Source organism: Aptenodytes patagonicus, chromosome 3 (assembly GCF_965638725.1).
Source record: "Aptenodytes patagonicus chromosome 3, bAptPat1.pri.cur, whole genome shotgun sequence".
NCBI lineage: Eukaryota > Metazoa > Chordata > Aves > Sphenisciformes > Spheniscidae > Aptenodytes > Aptenodytes patagonicus.
Genome location: NC_134951.1, coordinates 103,597,868 through 103,616,892, shown reverse-complemented (window position 1 = coordinate 103,616,892; position 19,025 = coordinate 103,597,868). Strand labels below are relative to the sequence as shown.

The 19,025-nt window shown below is 43.0% G+C and overlaps 1 protein-coding gene across 3 annotated transcripts in view; it reads left to right on the top strand.

Moving 5' to 3' along the window:
- Nucleotides 1-15,566: 15,566 nt before the first annotated feature.
- Nucleotides 15,567-19,025, top strand: part of MTA3 (metastasis associated 1 family member 3) — a 145,362-nt gene continuing 141,903 nt past the window's right edge. For all 3 annotated transcript variants that reach the window (XM_076334458.1, XM_076334460.1, XM_076334459.1), the window contains exons 1-2: nucleotides 15,567-15,650; nucleotides 17,870-17,937. In XM_076334458.1, the coding sequence (XP_076190573.1) occupies nucleotides 15,623-15,650; nucleotides 17,870-17,937 (96 nt within the window). In that variant the 5' untranslated portion in view covers nucleotides 15,567-15,622. The remainder of the gene's footprint in view (nucleotides 15,651-17,869; nucleotides 17,938-19,025) is intronic.

Below are 19,025 nucleotides of genomic sequence, written 5' to 3'. Positions count from 1 at the left end.
ATCTTTAGTTTAGGTCTTGGGGAAAAATGGTTTCAAATAGATGTTTTTTCTTTAATCAAACTTCTCTGCAGCAAAGCCCCTCCACTTCAGTGTGATTTGTGGGCTATACAGAAAACCTTTCAGGAGATGAGCCTGTTACCACATATAATTACCAAACAAACAGTCTAATGACAGATGCAGTTTGGATTGTCAGTGGCACCTGACATAAGAGTACAAGTTCCCTTGTCACTGAGGCACTTATAAAAATCTGAATAATTTTGAATATGAATGTTTCTAAAAGCGGATGAATGACATTTAGTAGGGAGCTGGGTATTCACATATATATACGTGTGCACAGAATACAATCTGTAGTTGACATTTATAACTAGACTAACTTATTTCATGAAACATGCTAACAATTTGGGAAATTTGGCTGTGAACAATTAAGACTTGATACTGGAGACTTGATGTATCTGTAGGTCAGACTGCGAGCTTTTTTTAATGAGAGACAGCTGCCCTTCTCTGTCCTTCACCTCCGTATTGAGAAAATCCCAGCAAAACTTCTTGTACCTGATGCTGGGCTAATTATTGAAGGCTATTAAATTTCAATGAGCATTGAATCAAATGAAGCCCTCTTGGACAGAGACGGGTACTAGGTGGGGTAAACCAGTTTATTACATCTGAACTCCAGGCAGGCAGATAAAAAGCACGGAGAGAAGGACATCGCTTGCCTGAGGAAGGTGATTAGAAGGAGACTTGCTAATGGGGGAATTCAAAGGCATGACCATATTCTCACAGGAGAGAACACAGGAATGTGTTTTGACACCAGCAAGATCACTTTGTAAATGCCTACCAAGGGGAAGGGACGCTGCCTGCAGAGAAGATGGAGAGAAATACCGGGATTTGGAGAAGCCATGTGCGTGGGTGAATCCAACGTATGCTCTCAGAAGAGGAACAAAACCGGGCCAGATAAATGCATATAAACATCATTTTGTCGTGATCTTACACGTTTTTTGCATTAGCTAACGTAAAGAGTTACTATCGTGCTTTTTTGTAGGTGGGTTGGGTTTTTTTCCCCTGCATTCTCAGAAAAGGCTATGAGCTCAGTTCACTTGCCTAACCATACATGAGTTAGTGCCACTTGAGATGCCCTCCATTTTCCCTGTTCTCCACCTGCTGCTCCAGTAGCGCATGAGCCTTCCGTGCCCTGCCCACCAGCCCCCGTGGATGTCCTGGATGCCACACGGCTGACACTTCATGTCTGTATGTAGGTAACTGAATTGAGCCATGGGCGTCTGTTGTGCCTCGTTGAAGAACAGGACTGGAAACTTATAAGTTGTGTTGGCTGGGACTCGGGGCAGATGCCCTTATGAGTAGCCCGTGGCCTTCGGGAAGGGAATTCAGACAGCTGGGACTCTGAAACCCCACTGCTGGGAACTTCTGCAGAGCCAGTGAAGGCAGCACGCGTAGCTCTGCCTGCTCATTCAGAGGAGGTGATAAGCCTGGAGGTCTAATTAGGTGAGACTTAGTCACAGTGAGTTAGTGTCCCACAAGTAGGGTTTTAGTGGATTTGTGGAAAAAATTCTAAAGAGAAATTTCTGGAAATATCAGTTATTTTTTTTTAATTCCTTAGTGAGAAATAGTATACTTCTCCGTTTTATGTATCTAAGCTCTCAGGGGAAGAAGAGGAGAGTTAGAAGCTCTGTCTTGCTATTGCACTGCTCTAAGCTTCACACTTCAGAGGAAATAAAGTTAAATGAGGCATTTTTGGAAACCCTTTCACTTGTTTCCTGATGAATAGGGGAAATATTTCCTTCTTAAATACTGCTCTTCTCAAATGCTGCATTGTTAACTACTGACCACTCGATCGTACTAAACTACAATAAGTGATGCAGAATCAGGTCTTATATAACACTTGAGCATACAAAATTCAGTCACTTTGACCCCTTAAGTACAGATTTTTATTTCTAAGAAGAATTATTCACCTTTTCAGTCTAATCCTATAGCATAGAATCATTAAGGTTGGAAAAGATGTGGTTGGAAAAGACCTCTACGATCATAGAGTCCAGCCGTCGACCCAACACCGCCATGCCCACTTACATATTCTTAATGTTCTTCCAGAAGTCCCAGAAACTCTTCCTGTTGACTATACTGATTTATAAAAATGATCGAGCTTGCTAACTTAGATAAAAGTTTGCACAACTATTTAAAAATTAAAGATGGTGCTCGGGTTCTTAAAATACTAAATCTGAAGTAAAATACTCATCCAGTTAAAACTAATAAACCAGTTGTGTCTTGTGTTCTGTTCACAAAGAAATCCTTTGATTCTGGGTGAAAATGAGATCAGACCTCTGTACAAATCCTCTTTTCCTGAGCCTCTCGCAGTACTGGAGAGTGCGGTGTGCTCACATCCTTCCCCAGGACGTAGGCAGACCTGGTTCTGCAGTGCAACGAGGTGTTAAGACCTTTGCATTGTCAGAGCTTCAGGAACAACTGGAGTATAGCTCCATTACCGTTGCAGGGAAGCTGATGTAGCGGCTCCAGCCTGAGTTTACCATGTAGGATGTTAAACGGCAGCTTGCTTTTTGTGGCTGTGCAGAAATAAGCTAAAGATCCCTCAGTCCTTTCTGTAACTTATCTGCAATATATTGGAGAGGACTCTGGCTTCTAGCAAAAAGGTTATATTAAACTGGGTTGCATGTAAGTAATTGTATACAGGTCTCCCCAGGTGCCTACATCATCACTGTCAACATCTAAGCAAATTCCATAGATGTTCTCCGAGTTCACTGCTGTACCACTGGTGCAAGTTGGTATCCGCTTCCAGGAGCGGTACCTTCTCGTCCCTTACATCACATGATTTCTTCCCAAATCACACAAGAGACCGGATTATGTCCTGGAATTGGAAGTTAAAGTGATCACGCCATTATCTCAATTACGCAGCTAGAAATGCCTCTAATAGCCAGAATGAGCCTGTCTTTGCCTTCATTTTACAAAGGTATAATATTCCTCATGATGGTCTTTTTCAGCTATGACTTCAAGATGTAATCACTGATGGTCTGGATCAGGTACAAATACTTGTCACAAAATCCACCAGAATGATCCAGTAGATTGATCACCTCTTAGCAAAATATCTGACAATCTGGTTCTTGAGATTAAACAACTGCATGAGAAAATATATTTCTTTCACACTGTAAAAATATACATTTGTGCCCAGTTTTTATGCTGTGTTGTTGTCTAGTATAAGTTACTACAGCTTCATTTTGTGCAATTACTAACTTCATGATCTTTTTTAACAATTTTTTTTTTTTCCTATTTCAACACACTTTTTCTCTGCTGGCAAGTGCAGGTCCTACCTACGTGCAGACCTGCCCCCACATTTTAAGTCAAGTGTCACTAAAGCCACAGTTCCTGAGTCACTTCTTGGAAAGCTGCAATATGTTCACTAATTGTTCTTTTCCTACTAATTACAGGAGGGGAAGGTAAACTCCCCACACTCCCCTTGGGGAGGGAGGAGTGGGATTCAGAGGAGGAGTAGTTTGCCAGTGGTATTATTCTATAACGTGTGTCAAATCCATAATGAAATTGCAGTTGAAAAAGATGTATTCCTTTGCCATCGCAGGGTGTGTTAGAAAGTGCTGCTGGTGGGCTTTGCAGAGCTCAAACAGTTGCGTCATGCTGAAATGCAAACGGCAAGAGGGCCACCTGCATTGCTGTAATGGCCACTACCTCTCTGACTCAGCTACTGATGTACCTGCAGGATGTAAAGCTAATCAACCAACGTTAGCAATCTAGACATCCCCTAATTTCCCTGCTTCCCGCTACGATAAACTGTGGAACCGAACTGCTGAGGCTGGAGTGACTTTGGCACAACTTTGCCATGAAGTTAGGACTGACTCTAGCCTGGATACAGCAGAAAACCAAATGTCACAATCTTGATGACAAACCAGATGGAAATTATGGCTAAGAAACAAGTTATTAATGCTGTCTGCAGAGATATGCAAATTTATTCTGACAAAGATCTTTGGTAAATTTTCAGTACAACTGGGTTTTTGCATGTTCAGCTGCCCAGGCAGGTTTATAGATGAGCCTTTAAATTGCAAGAGACAGAATAAAATAGATCGTTCATTTCAGATTCTAAATCATGTTTTCCTTTGATCCATGGGAGTTTGGTTTTTTTTTTTTAACTATTGCACAAACAAGGCAGATGACATCAGTAATCTTGAAATTGTTGTAATAAGGAATTTGTACGTCTCTTTAGAAAAGCTTAACATCATTTAATGAGACGCACTGCATTGTGTTGCACTTCAATGAATATGATATTGTCCTGGTTCTCAAAGGTGGGAAATTATAGTAAAACCACAGAAGCTTGTTTCAGAAGGCTCCTAGCCTTAGCAGAAAGTCTCTGCCCACAGACTGCAGCATTCTGATATGCCACAGAGGCTGGAGGAGCATCTTTCTGTTTGGGGGTTTGGACTTTTAAAAATTTTTTTTAATTTTTGTTTTGTGTTGTGGTCTTACGCTGAAGACTGCAAAACATGACCTTAAGATCATGTTGCTTCCTTAATTTTTCTGAAGAGTATTGTTATCAGATCATCAACACATTTTTCCCTCAGCAGGTTTAAATGTGACTGACTTTCTTTCTTCTCTCTTTTTTAGAAATTTCATCTGTTTAAACATTTGTGCTGGCAAACAGACTTCAAACTGGGAACAGACATCTCATGTTTGCAGTGCCTTGTTTGTTTGATTTCTTTCCTCCTATAGTTATATCTTTAATTCTGAGATCTGTCTTTAATGCACCAATTTATATCACTGGTTTTCTGTGTCTTCTACCTAACATTTCTTGTAATTCATCTATTAAAAATTATTTCTTCTTCAAAAGAGAAGAACGGGGAAAAGAAGCATTAAAAGAAAAACAACAAAGCAAAACACAAACCCAAAAAAGGAATCAAAAAACCCCCTCCAAACCCCAAGTAGTGATTAAAACATAAGATTGAAATCCTGTGCTTCTGTTTTCCAGGAGCTGTATTGGGAGCCCTACTTCTGAGTGTCCTACTCAATAAATCATAGGTTCATCCTCTCTTTTTAGCCCCAAGCATCCTGTGCCTCTTTCTAAAAAGAGGGTGGTGAGGAGTTCCCCACTGAGCCTGGAGAGTGTTTTAGAGGCCTGTGGTCACCCGTTCAAAGATGTGTACAGTTGCCGTGGCCTGGGTCCCAGCAGAAATTAGGAATGTGCCAGAGCCTGGTGCGCTCTCTTATTTCCAGAGTTTATTTGGAAAATATTCCTTACAGTCCCCTTGTCTCTAGAGTTCAATGATTCAGTGACTTCACAGAACGTGGAAAATACTCCACCGCTACAAAATACATAATCAGTTTGTCTAATCATACAGCTGATTTTTACATTTCTGCTGTCCTTGGAGGAGCAGTCCTTGAAAGCCGAGAGGAAGACAACCTTGTGGAGCTGTGATTCCTAACCCCACGCTTCTTGGCAGCTTTGTAGGAGGTACCCTGTTGAGATGCACCAGTATTCATCCTCCCAGTGTACCAGGGAGGTCTGGCAGACCAGTTACCAACCTGAAGCGTGCCGTTTCTCATCCCATACTGGGAGCGGAGCAGGTAGATGTGCAGTCTTCCTTTCATGGGGTTGGGCCTTAAAGACTCAATCTATTGCTGAATTTTGTAATCACGTAACCGAGTTCTCTTGCTTTCCCCAAGACTGCGATTCCTGTGGATTAACTCAATGGTATCAACAGAGTTATTCTGAACTTATGGTGGTGTGAGTGAGAGTTAATTATGGCCCAGCATTTCTGAGTCTCTGTAGGCAAATAAAATAATACACTTTCATCGCTAATAATGATGGTCTGTCTAGTATTCCAGTATTTGCTGTATTTAAGGAATTTTAGATAATAAATTCCATTGAAAGGAATCTGCATTGTGGAAATTGTGACCATTTAGGTCAACTGGCTCAAGAGACAGATATTGTGGGTAAGAGAAAAATTATTTCTCATAGACAAATTGCTTGGTACAACTGTTTGCAGGCATTAGATTCTTTGCCTATTTTGTTAACATAAAAGCAATCCTCTCTGTCTCTTACAATGGGAGAAATAATTCCGTAGTAAAAAAGAAAATAGCTCTTGGGTTCCTTAAACCTCACAGGACAAATTTCAGCCTAGCATGAACTTTTACTGCCAAGTTATAAACCTTGGAACAGAGGCTGGTAATGGAAATAGTGATGGAGAAAAATTTAGAGTTATGAATGATGACATGATGGATTCTCTGTGCCTCGAAGTTTTGCACTCGGAGGGGATTGCAAGACTGGTGCGTCTGAAACAGCAGCATTACCTTTTGCTGTTCAGAACAGCAGACTTCAACAGTGAATGTGAATGCTTGATTTAATACACAGTTCCAGAAAGATTGTGAAGAACTGTAGTTCCTTTTGTCCTCTTTGGTGGGGAAATAATTTTGATGGAAGCGTAATGCAGTTTCCCAGTGTTTGTAGGGAACAGCTCATCCCTGAATAATGACGTTCTTGAACTGTGTGCTGCATTTGGAAATGTATTTGAATTTGTTAAGAACTAATACAGCAGCAAATACTGTTTTCAGTCCTTGTGATACTTCCAACATAGAAATCTGTAGGTGAATAAGCAAGCCGCTCAGCGGCATAGTTTGTCCCATAAAAAAAGAGAGGTTTAAACTACAAGTTGATATTTTCATTTTTACATTTTGATGTATGAGGAAAACTGTAAAAGGCCTTTCAAAGTGACTGGTCACCTTTAAGTCACGATTGCTATTAAGCAGTGTACCTCTTCAAGTTTTAAAGGTTCAACTAACATAAACTTAACATATTCTATGCTTTATAGATTGTATTAAGCTTGCTAAAGAGCTAAGGTAAAATGTCAGATTAAGTAGTGTAAACTCCATGGCGTCCAGATTCTACTCTACAGAAGGCAACGCTACACCCCTGCCCAAACACCTTCTCCTCCTGCTTCTCCCATCACAACAGATCGCTATGCTATATTCAATCATTTGTTATTTTCTTTTCCAAGCAGAAAAGGTTGATAGCCAAATACACAATGACTCATGTTCAGAAGAAAATATTCATCAATCGTAAATAACCTTCTTCATCCCAAAATGTTGGGCAACTACCAAAGAGGAACCCAATCAAAACATGAAATCTTCTTAAAATATTCATTAAAAAATGTCATATTCTGAAAGGCTTGACAGTCACTATGGCTAGGATATTTTTATTGCAATTTCCCCTTCCCTGTCACGGTGTACTATTTTCATGGAGAAATCTGCAGGGAACGGATGTTATGAATAATTATTATAAGAACTTGTACAGTACTTTCTGGCACTGCAAAGTTGGAGGGCCTTCTACCTGTACTGTACATTATGTATCTTCCAGTTGATGTTCATGAAAGCAGATGGCATTCAGCGCCTGTTGGAACTGAGGCCTACAGCGATGGGTTTGGACGTTGACCACTGCTTATTCACAGACCCAGCCAGTCCTCAGAGGGATATGAGTCTTCATTTGGGAAGAAGACCAGAACTTCTGGAAGCAGATCTGAGAAACATGCGTGAGCGGGCCTCTTCTGTCTCAGAGTATATGCAATTTAGCAGCATGAGCTGTGTTTACTTTCTCTCTGATGTCTTCTGGGCATTTCACGTACATAGATGTTTGTACTTTGACCTGGCAGCTGGTTGTTATTCTGGAGAAATTCAGGAACTGGCTTCAGTGAAAATAGTCCTGAATAACTTGCTGCCTAGTTTTTGGTCTTTTTGGCTGTGTGTGTGGCGGGTTGCTTTTCTTTTTCCCATTGCTGTTGATATGCATTAGTTTAAAAATGTCTACCGGTCCCTAAAAGGAACGTAGCTTTAACAGCATGAAAAGGGGTTATTCCAGTATAGCTTATTCTTGTGTTTAGAAAAATAGGAAAACAAGCACACTGTATGCATGGGAGCCCAAGACTCCTTCCTTCTTTCCATGGACCATGAAATATTTTCTGCGTTGTATGGCAGAGCCACTGGATCAAGGAATCTAGGCTATTTCAAAGAGCATGTTGTAAAAGACACTTCTTTGGTCATATTCTTCCTGAAGAACAAGAATTTGTGTTTTTCCCTAGCAGTTCTCCTCACTGCCAATTCTCTAGTTCAGAGTAGTTGGTTGGATAGCATTGAGGAAGACGGGGAATGGAAACATTCAATTTTGGCTCTGTGTGTTTGTTAGTCTCAGCTATATGCTGTACTCTTGCCTCCCAGTGGAGCTTCGTAAGAAGAGGGCTGATGCACCCTGCTTTTTTGTTTATATTGAAATATAAATAATAAGAACGACTTGTTTGCCAGCACATAAAATATTCCTTTATTGTAGACAATATTGTAGAATATTAAAACTCAGATACTTGCAGACTGTTAATTTCAGGTATCCAGACTCTACAGGTTTCCATCCCTAGCTGTAATCAAGACCCAAGCTGCAAAAGGGTCTGGTAGCTGTTAAAGAATAGTGAGAGGCTCATCTGATAAATGGGCCTGAAGACTGTAGAGCCAAAAATCTTCAGTCTGCCAGGGGGGAGAATAAAACTTGACAGACTGAGCATGGCAATGACAGACCTATCAGATAGTAGAATTGGCATCTGCCTTCCCTACAAAGAGAGACTTAACTGCAATAGTGGGGAGATTTTTACTGAATATGGATGTTTTAGAGGAAGGTAGTATGTTCAGGTTTTTTCTTTGTGCCTATGTGGCACAAATTTACCTATTCTTGTGTCTATTTTGGCACAAACAGCCATTATTAAAGAACTTGCAGGACGTATCAGTTCATATGACATCCAAAGTTAGGCTCCTTGCTGTAGTCCTGTTTAGGAAATACGTAAAATCTCATGTTCCCTTGCATACAGGGGGAATACTCAGGGTATTCTGAGTGCACAAGTGTTCTCCATCAGTCCATTGTGTGCTATGGGGAAGAGGGTTTTCAAACTGTTTATTTCTTTTTGCCAGGCATAACACATAGCTGATTTAAAACAAACAAAAAAAAAATCCGAACAACAACAAAAAACCATGCCAGCTTTGCAACTAGGGAGCCTCTCATTCTTACAATATTTCTTGTGTCATCACCTATTGCCTGGTGTGGCAACTGTAACTACCTGCAGTAATCTGGCTACCTAAAGGTATGTTACTTGTTCTTTCCACTCACCCTGTGAAAATACTTCATGCACTTCACTGACTTCAGCCAGGTATGCGATTGTCTCTAGGTAAAAGACTCGCTTAAAAGCGACTGCCAATACTTTATTCCAAAATAACAGTATTACTACTGTTCTGCAGGGTGCTGCTGTTCTTCCTCGCTGGTAACCAGATTGATTTTGGAAGCAAGTCATCTAGTCAGAAGCCTGTTAATCAGGCAGGCAAACTGACCTCCTCCGTGATACCGCCTGTTGTTAGACATAAAGGTCACCTGAACACAAAGTTAAATTCACCGTGTGTAAGCAGGCACAATTTCCCTGATTTAAGAGGAAGGGGTGTGTGCATCATACCACTGATAAATGTGTCCCTGAAATTCACCCAGCCATTTCAGAAGTGAAGTTCCTCCTACCAACAGAGTAACAAGCAATCGTCACTGCACTGACCTGGAGACTTCCTACCTGCATAAAGAAGTTGTTCTGGTGTTCAAAGCTAAAAGTAAAAGCAGTACTTGAGAATTTCAAGTCAAACGTGTAATGGAAACACAAGGCAGTGTTTAGAGGCACGGTAAGGCACGGAGGGACTGAGGGTACGTTTGATCAATAAGTTGCGCTTCGGTGTTGCTTCCCGTAATCATTCAATCCCCAGAAAAACTGAACTGAACAGATGCTGAGTCCTTGACTTAAATTAATTCTGCTCAGATGAATGTACTGTACTCTACTTAAATATGTGTCATTAAGGACCTTTGACAGCTTTTTAGCAGGTGTTTAGCGTGAAAAATGGATCAGTTGAGAGAAAGGGAGAGATAAAGAGTAAATCCAGTGTGGTGTGTTTAATGTCTGTCTAGTATTACTGTGTTCAAGCCCAAAATGGCTTCATTTAGGCGTGCTGCAGATGTATGCAACACTCCAGCGTGCTTCCGACTGCTCTGATTTGCAACCTTGCTTACGGCAAAGATGAGAAAGGTATATAATGGTCTCATCTTAGTCCTACTGGGTCAACCACAAAACTCACATGGACTTCAACAGAAACAAGATGTGAACCTAAGTCTTCTCTAAAACTGGCAAACAGAATGCGGTACAAAACTGAATCCTAGAGCTGTAGGCTTTTTCTCCATTAAGATGTGAACTGCAAAATAAATTGGTGGCTATAACAAAAGCTCTAGACGGGCAAACTTTCTTTTATTTTTTTAAATCTGATTAGAAAATAAGATCTTTACTCTGTTACTGAGATTATTATCAAAAAATGTGAGAGTTATGCCTGTAGAGTGGAAGAAATGCATTTCTTGCATATCTCATCTTTAGGAGTAGATTAATAATAAACCCTACTTTACCATCCCTCCCTCCCTCTCCCCATCAGACATATTATTTCCATTGCAATAGAACGGTTTTCATTAAAGCAAATTCAGTCAGAACAAGAAGACAGGTACATACAGGTCCACATCTGACTGACTTTGCACAAAAAAAGTCCTTAATTGTATGATTTATGGGAAATGAAATTAGATATGGTGTCAAAGCAATGGCATATGGTAGGCTATAGCATCTAGCTATATAATAGTATGATACTTATTGAAAAACCATTACCAAATATCTCTTTTTCACTACCCATGCAAATAATAACTTGTTGCCAGCCATAAGCACCGTTATTCTCTGCACATTTAGTGGTACTCTTACAACTTTAAGATTTGGATTGAACATCTAAATCTGCAGACTCCTGATAATTCAGCAATTAACTTTAAGCTATTGTTTAAATCATATTTAATGAACATAGTGACATATTTAGCTAAGAGTCTCTTGAGAGATGTGACTCAGAGTCATTAAAAAAGCCAACGTTATTTCTGATGCCAAGAGAAGATGATTTTTCTCTTGTGAGAGGGTTGGGATTTTTTTTCCTGATTTATAAAGAAGTTGATATGGAAGCATCTATTCCAGATTGCACCTACCTTCTCTTTCAGTAGAGGCAGCTAAAATTTTCTATCGCTTATGATAATAAACATTGAATTTTATATTCCTGTAAACTAAATAAAAAAATCTTACACAATGTCTGTTACAAAATGCAAGTTATCTAAGGTTTTTATAAATATAATCATGAGTATTGACACGGAAAAATATTTTTCTTTGGTGACTAAGTGACAGCAATATGAATTCTTTCTGCTACAAATTCATTAATGAAGTTTTGCAAGCTATGGTGTGCCTTTGCTTTAGTAGGAAAAAAAGTGCATGTACTTTTAGCTGCCTGTAAGCCCATCTGATCGATGTGCAGCTGTATTAGCTGGCATGTTTGTTCACGCTAGATGAAAGTGACTTTGTACAGACTACATATTATTTTTGAGCCGCAGGACAAGTCCATGAACTACCAAAGTCCTCTGTGGCGGTGAATTACTCTCAGTGTAAGTAGGAGTTTAGGCTGATAAGAAATGATAATTTGTAAAGTCCTTTGTATTTTTTTTTAACTCTTTGCATGGGTTACATGCATGCAGCCTGTTTATTCGTTGTAGCAAAGTTTTACTAGCAAGGGAGCCACGTTCACTTGGTGTGAACTCGTAAACTGCAACTGCTGAAGGTTTTCCTGTGCTTCCAGATTACCCAGGCCAAAAAGAAACTCTAGGCTCAGCCACTTTGAGTTCGGCAGGTCCTGTAAGTATGGCCCAAGGATGGGAAAGTCGAAATGCCTTTTCCTTTCTGTTGCATCAGCCTGAGGGTGAGTCTCTACGAAAACTCTTCAAGGAGCTGAACACCTTTCATTAAGGTTCAAGCAACTCTCTTCTCCAGTATTTGTTGATTTCAATAAGATGTTTCTACCTGTAAGATCCCAAAGTATTCCATTCTTAAACACACCTCTACTGATAAATTTTACTTTAGACCTCTGAACTGTCAGTTTAATCCTTAAGCAAGTAATTTAGGACAAGATTTGTCTTCAGTACTGGTGTCTTTTGTGAGCAAGTTTGTGGGGTTTCTGTTTGGTGGTTTTTGTTTGTTTGGGTTTTTTTTTTTGGGGGGGGTGGGGGGGTGGTTTGTTTTTTGTTAGGTTTAGGCTTTTATTACCTAGGGAAGATGCTGGGCTGGAACCTTTGAAATTAAGTTCACTGGACACAAAACAGGACGTTGCATGACAGCTGCAAGGGAAGTTCCCTTATACTGCCACTTTCTGGGGTGATAAGATTGTCAGAGCTTTTTGAAACTTTCATCTTGCAATAGTGGGGAAAGAGCATTGGTGGTGAGGAGTTTTTGTCTGATGCAAGAATCCTTGAGGATTTGTCCTAAAACCTCTGAACTAATGTGAACAGCCAGAGTTCTGCCGCTGGCTGAACACAAGTTTTGGTCTCTGAAAAGCTACAGGGAATTAAAAATGAAAATTCAGGAATAAAATTCTCTGATAGCAGATTCCCATTCCTTCTGTCCAACTAATTCCACACACGAGAAAGAAGCCTGAAATTGCCTATGAAGAAAAAGTGAAACTTTTTGTATTAACCCTAATGAAAAAAATGTATTTCATCACTGCATTTTCTTTAAATACAGTAAGAAAATTGTATAGCTCCAGTCAGCTTAATGGCTATTTAATATACATGATTTAGATGCATCTGATGATGCTGAAGTGAAAAAGCCAATAAAGAGGGTGCGGCCTGCACAAGTCAATAGACACTGTATCGGTGATAACATGAAAGGTCCTCAGGCAGCCCTGCTCGCAGCGCCTCATCTCCACCTCCTTCAGTACTGCTGATCTAGCTCATGGTGGGGGCAGCTGGTGAGCCTGGGCCAGGAAACTGGGCTATGTTTTAAAACGATCCTTTATACGCTATTCTTTTCTTCTTGGCTGCTTTTGGAGGAATATGAGGAGGAATGATGGGCTGCTCAGGCTGGCACAACAAAAAAAGTTGTGAAATGAAGTTCTCGGGTAATCTGTGTCTCTAACAGGAATAATCTATTTTGCAACTTTAAGTTGCCACAGAAATGTGGTTTCTTTCGAACACCACAAGTAATCTCAGTCTGTAGCTGAATACATTTCATTTACCAGGTTAAGACAAAGCTCTTACCTGAATTTTTTTTTCTCAACAACGTTGTGGTTGAAACAAGAGTTTTCCATTATATTTAATCTAGAAAAATGAAGATGTTTACATAACTTCAATTTTTCCCATTCCGTGCACTGAGATAGCACAGAAAATAAACTGTACCTAGGCTTTTGTATACACTACACCAAAATAAAATGTACTGCCAGTCCTGCAACTCAGTACCCAACCACAGCTAGCTGTGCCCACTACCTCCCTCAGCTTGCAGCAGTGACTTTAAACTATGCAAATACAGCAGCATGACACCGTACAGTATCAGGTTGTGCTGTCTGTGGCTATACGAACTGTGTTAGTGTGAATAGTAAGGCCCAGTGATGCAGTACTGAGGTATATAGACATAATTCTTTATTTATCTGGTCTGTGATGCATGCCTTAGTCGGGCAACTGTAAACAAAGGGGTGTTTTTCTTACTATTTTCAGGCTGTCAACCTGAAAGGGCAGGCTGGGACCATGGGCTTTCCTGGGCTGCTCTCTCACGTTTTTGAGAGGTGAATTCTGTATCTTAAGGCGCTGCCTTCCTTTTTCATAGGCCATGCCTTCAGATGATAGAAGCGAGAGTCTGTTTCTATCGAAATCCACTCCTTGCCAGATGAAGGGTACATTGTAAGCTTCAAAGTGCGGGGAATTCCTCTAATGTCGCAGTGCAGACTTAAGCTGAGGAAAAGAGCTTGGAGGCATTTTGTTTAATTGATAATGACTGCGACAAGCCAACTATTTGAATTAACTGTTCTCTTGCCTTGAGAGTTAAACCTGTTTCATTTACCAAGCAGTAAACCACCAGAGTAAAAATAACACACCATTTAACTTCCAGCTATTTTGTATATTAGGTCTCTGCTAAGGTAGTGTTATTGTGCCTCTAGAAGTAACTAGCTGGATAGAGCTGCTACTGCCCAAGGAGTTTCTGCAGACTTTCTTTTCAGCTCCCACAGATGTTCTTGTTGGGAGACAAAGTAGAGGAAGATCTCCAATTTTTTCCTTTTAATGCATAAATGCATTGCGGTTTATTAAGTAAGACTAAATCATATGCCAACTTCATGTATTTCAGGAATTTGGTACTCAGTTGCCCCTTTGTCACAAAGTAGTCACTCAGGAAATTAAAAAGTGCCCTAGAAGAAGTCTTAACCAAATAGTCCCAGATTCACTTAAAAGGGGAAAGGGAAGAGAGCATACGATCATTTTGAAACACCAGGGAAGCTCATCTTTTTTCCCTGCAGCTCAGGATGAAGTTAAATGTTGGCTTGGTAACGCTCAAGCTACACGCACAAAAATCCAGGACATGAAACAAGTAATAAATCATCACGTTCCTTGCAAGAAAATGATAAAAAGCATTTCTCTCCCAAGGAAGCATTCCACAGCAGGATCAATTTGTTTGTAAAGCGTAGAGATTGATTGTGATGGTGTGAACTTTGTATAAACACGGGGAAATGGCTTCGTGTGACATCAATATTGATGTTTCTGAAGCATCCCTCTCACCAGATGATTTGTAAGCATCTCCTTCAACGCTTCCTGACTCCGAGACGAGCTGCTGGATTTAACTTTATCCTGTCGCAGACGCTTCCTGTTGCGAGCAAGCGGGCTCCTCCAAACCGCGGACGGCTCAGGTGGTCACCGTGCCCGGCGTGCCCCGTTGCCGGAGGCGGGCTGGCGTCGCCGAAGCCGCCCGCTCTCCCCGGCTGCATCCCGCTCCGAAGGCGAACAAAGGAGCCGCCAAATCGATCACCAACAGGTGCCGCGCACACACGCGTGAGAAACTTTCTCTGGGTTATTACTAGGAGTTTCCTAGGGGGAGGGATCCCTCGGCTGCGGGGGACAAAGCGGCGCCGGGGCAGAGGCAACCACCAAAAAAACAAAGAAAGAGGGGGCCGGAGAGGAGATGGAAGAAACAGTCACCCACTTCTTCCAGGCAGCGCGGGGCTCCCGAGTTTCGGGACAAAGCGGCGGGAGCCCGCAAAATGTGGCGGGCTTCGGGGCACGGCGGGCAGCCCTCGCTCTGAGGTAAGGCACCTCGCTCTGCCCCCCCCGGGCGCGGGGAGCCGCGCACTCGCACCTCCCCCGGGCACGCCCGGCCGCGGCCCCAGCCCCCGCTCGGGCCGCCCCACCTGCGGCCGGGCCGCCGCCCCGCGGCGCTGGCCCCTGCCTCCGACCCGCCCCGGGGCCGGTGCGCGGGAGGGAGGGAGGGAAGCGGTGGGGCGGTTGTTTAACCCTTTCCCCGCCGGGCGGCTCCGGAAACGGCCGAGGCGGCGGCGGCCGCCCCGTGAGGCGCGGCGCTGTGTCCTGTGCCCGGGCGGGGAGGGGTGGCGCACGGTGGGGGCGAGCGCGGAGCGGGGGGGCCGCGGGAGCCGCTCCCTCCTTACCCGGCCCGGCAGAGGCGGCGGGAGGAGGAGGAGGAGGGCGCAGAGCGCAGACATGGCGGCCAACATGTACCGAGTGGGAGGTATGTGGGAACGCGGCAGCGCCCGCCCGGCGCCGGGGGGCCCTGCGCCCGGCAGCGGGGACGGGGCCTGGCCGGGGGGCCCCCACGAGCCGCGGGCTGTGCGCGCCGCGCCGGGGTGAAGAGAGGCGCACCGGCCCCCTTCGCTTGTCGCGGTCAGCGCCATGGCTCCGAGCGGGGCGGCCAGGCCCGGGCGGGTGGCGGGAGGCGGCAGCCGGTCCCGGCAAAGGGGCTGCCGGGCCCTCCGCGGGGCGGAGGGGGAGGACGCAGGTTCCTCCCCCGCCAGCCCTGTGCGCCGGGTGGGAGGCCGGCCCCCACCGCCGAGGAGGAGAAGGGCAGCGCCGCCCTCCGCGGGGAAGGGGGGAGCGTCGCCGCCGCCAGCGGCTTGCTGCCCCCTCACCGCGGACCGGGCACGGCCTGCCTTCGCGCCTCGCCTCCTTCGCCGGCGAGCGGCGAAGGGGCCGACCGGCGGCTCCCCGGCCCCGCACCCGCCGAGCCAGCGCAGCAGGCTGGCCCGCCTGCGAGGCGAGCGAGGGGCGGCCTACCGGAGCCCTGCGCCCCCGGCCCGGGGGCCTGCCTCGGCCCAGCCCTGCCGCCGCTGCGGCCTGGCGGGCCCGGGCGGCGTGGCGCGGGCAGCCGGCGCCCGCCCCGGGGGGCGCCCGGCGGCGCTTCCCTCCGTGCCGTTCCCGTGCCCCCGCTCCCTGCCTTTAACGGCGGAGTTTCTCCGCGCCTTCCTTCATCTCCCGGGGACAAATAATAAATCCGGCTGCGTAACCGGGGGATTCCTGTCAGCTTTCCTGCTTACCGACGTGATCCCCGAGGAGTACGCTGATACGTGACTGCTTGGCACTGGGCGAAGGGGGGGGGCACTTAGGCGGTAAAAAACACGGCAAGCGTTTCTCTTCCAACCCCTCAGCCTGTCGAAATAGACACCGATAACTTCCCTCAGCCCTCCCCTACGGAGTGAACGTGGCAGTGTTCCTAGCGCTGTGGCTCAGGTGCACCGCTCAAGTTAGGTTTTCCGTACTTGGTGCTCAAAAATAGCTTGTCTCCTCAACAGCCTGAGGTGAGCGGGAAGGTGCAAGGGTATGAGAGGTGATAGTAGTTACTTTGAATCTCTTTCTGCTTCTGCTTTGAGATGTGCTGATACAGCCACAAATCGTCCATCTGCATACTCCTTCATTAGGGCATTTAGATTGTAATCCCATCAGCCTTAACTCATAAAAGTAATCCTCTGAGCAGCGCTGTTGAAATCTGGGTAGCATTTGCTTCTTAGGTCATCAATTCTCATTTTTTTTGTTGTAATCTTAATAAGCAATTGTGAACAATATCCAGAGATCGTATTCTTTCTTTAGAGCTAAATGAGCTACCTGAGCTCTATTTCACTGTAACATAGTGTCAAAGCACTGTGGAAGAGTTTTATACATCATTATGGTCCCCCCACCCAATTTTTTTAAATAAAGTTTGCGAGGTGCATGGTACAGAAGTCAAATAACCAACGTGAAGTGTGGTTAGCCTTTGATAGGTACTTCATTTGATGAAAACAAGTTTTGAGAAAACTACTGAAGGAAATGAGCTGCGTGTCAATCCTTTGTATGTTACATGGGAGCGGCTTTCAGGATATAAGTAAACTTCCATATACGCTATGAAAATATTTTCATAGTAATGATGCTGTAAGAGATTTTGACCGGGAAGAACCTCACTAACCTCATGACTGTTACTGCTTAATATAGTTTGCATGTTACTGGACAGAGATGACAACAAAAACAAGTATCATAAAATGTACGTTACGCATTTGGACAACCGTACTACCACAGCACCTGATAATACATATGATGTAGCATATCTTACAGAAATACTTATCTCCATAATATAGAAACGCAGTAAAGCGCTCAATTTTTAAATCATCCCTAATCAATTGTGAGAAACCGCCACTTTATATCGAGATCTATGAAGTGTGTGGATTACTGAATTACAATGTGAGCTCCAACACAAGGAATTTAAGCGTGATTGTTAAAGCACATGTAGTGCAGTTATAATCAGAATTTAGGAACAAATTATATTAAATCTCAGCATAGAAATACTTCACTGTCTTAACATTTACTAAGAAATCTCAGCTTTTTAACAGATTACAGGTTTAGAAGAAAATTTTTGCACTAATAATGATACGCTTTTACATATTATTTTTTGGTATTTCAATATCTTTCCTTTTTTCATTGCAGATTATGTTTATTTTGAAAATTCTTCCAGCAATCCATATCTCATTAGGAGAATTGAAGAACTTAACAAGGTACGCAAGTATCTTAAGATTCTTGCTTAACCTTTGACAACAGTCAATGTGCTTTCCGAAAACTGAGAATGATTTCCATCCCATATGATTTCTATTGTGGTAGAATTTTCTGGTGTTTTTTTTTTTTTTGGGGGGGGGGGGGTGTGTGTGGTTTTTTTTTTTACTTTCTTGAGATTTGCTAATGTATTTTCTGTATGTTTCAGTTACTGAAATCTTGCTATGTGATATCCTGTAATTCTGCTCTGTTACCTAAGGAAACACCAAGTTGATCATTCCTGGCGAACAGGAGTACTCTGCTGTAAAAATTTCTAAACCAATCCTATGAATGCTTGAGGAAATGAATGAATTTAGTTCTCTATATGGTGATGAGACTGTGAATCTGTCTGGAATGATAGCCATCATGTAATGTGTCTGCTTTTGGATAGATGTGTAAAGGGCTAGTAGGTATCAGTGAGATTTTGCAGTGATCAAATAACAGAATATGTGGCTTCTGTGGCTGTTCGTTGCTCTGCTTATTGGCAGCCGTGAATGAAAGACGGGCTCTTGAATAGAAATAGAGACTGTGTTCTCTGTCTTTATCCTGAGTGTATTTTTATAAAGAACAGAGGCTTTTCAGAGTGTCATTTTGGGGAAAGCATGATTATTTTTCTTCATTCTTGTACTACTAAGAATGGTGTGGGGTGGGTTTTTTTTTTTTTAGTGTGGCATATTTTTAGTATTCCATCAAGCAGTATTAAAACTTACTGTTACATTATGTCAAAAGTTAATGATCAACATGCCTATTGTGATGTAAATAATGATAAAGATTTTTTTTTCCTGTGGTTAGAAAGTAAATTAAAAAATTGGTGACCTGCAAATGGTTTTCTTCTTATTAATGGAACATAACACTACTTCATAGCAGACATCAACCACATTACCTATTAGTGCTATCCAACACAACATCCACTGAGCTTGTGCATGGCAAATCATATTGGACTTTTATTGGAGAAGAATATTTTTTATTTACAGTAATTGAAGTGATTGCAATCATGTTCTGAATGTAATGTTTATTACCTTTTAACTGCATTGCTATAATTTAATCTTGCTCG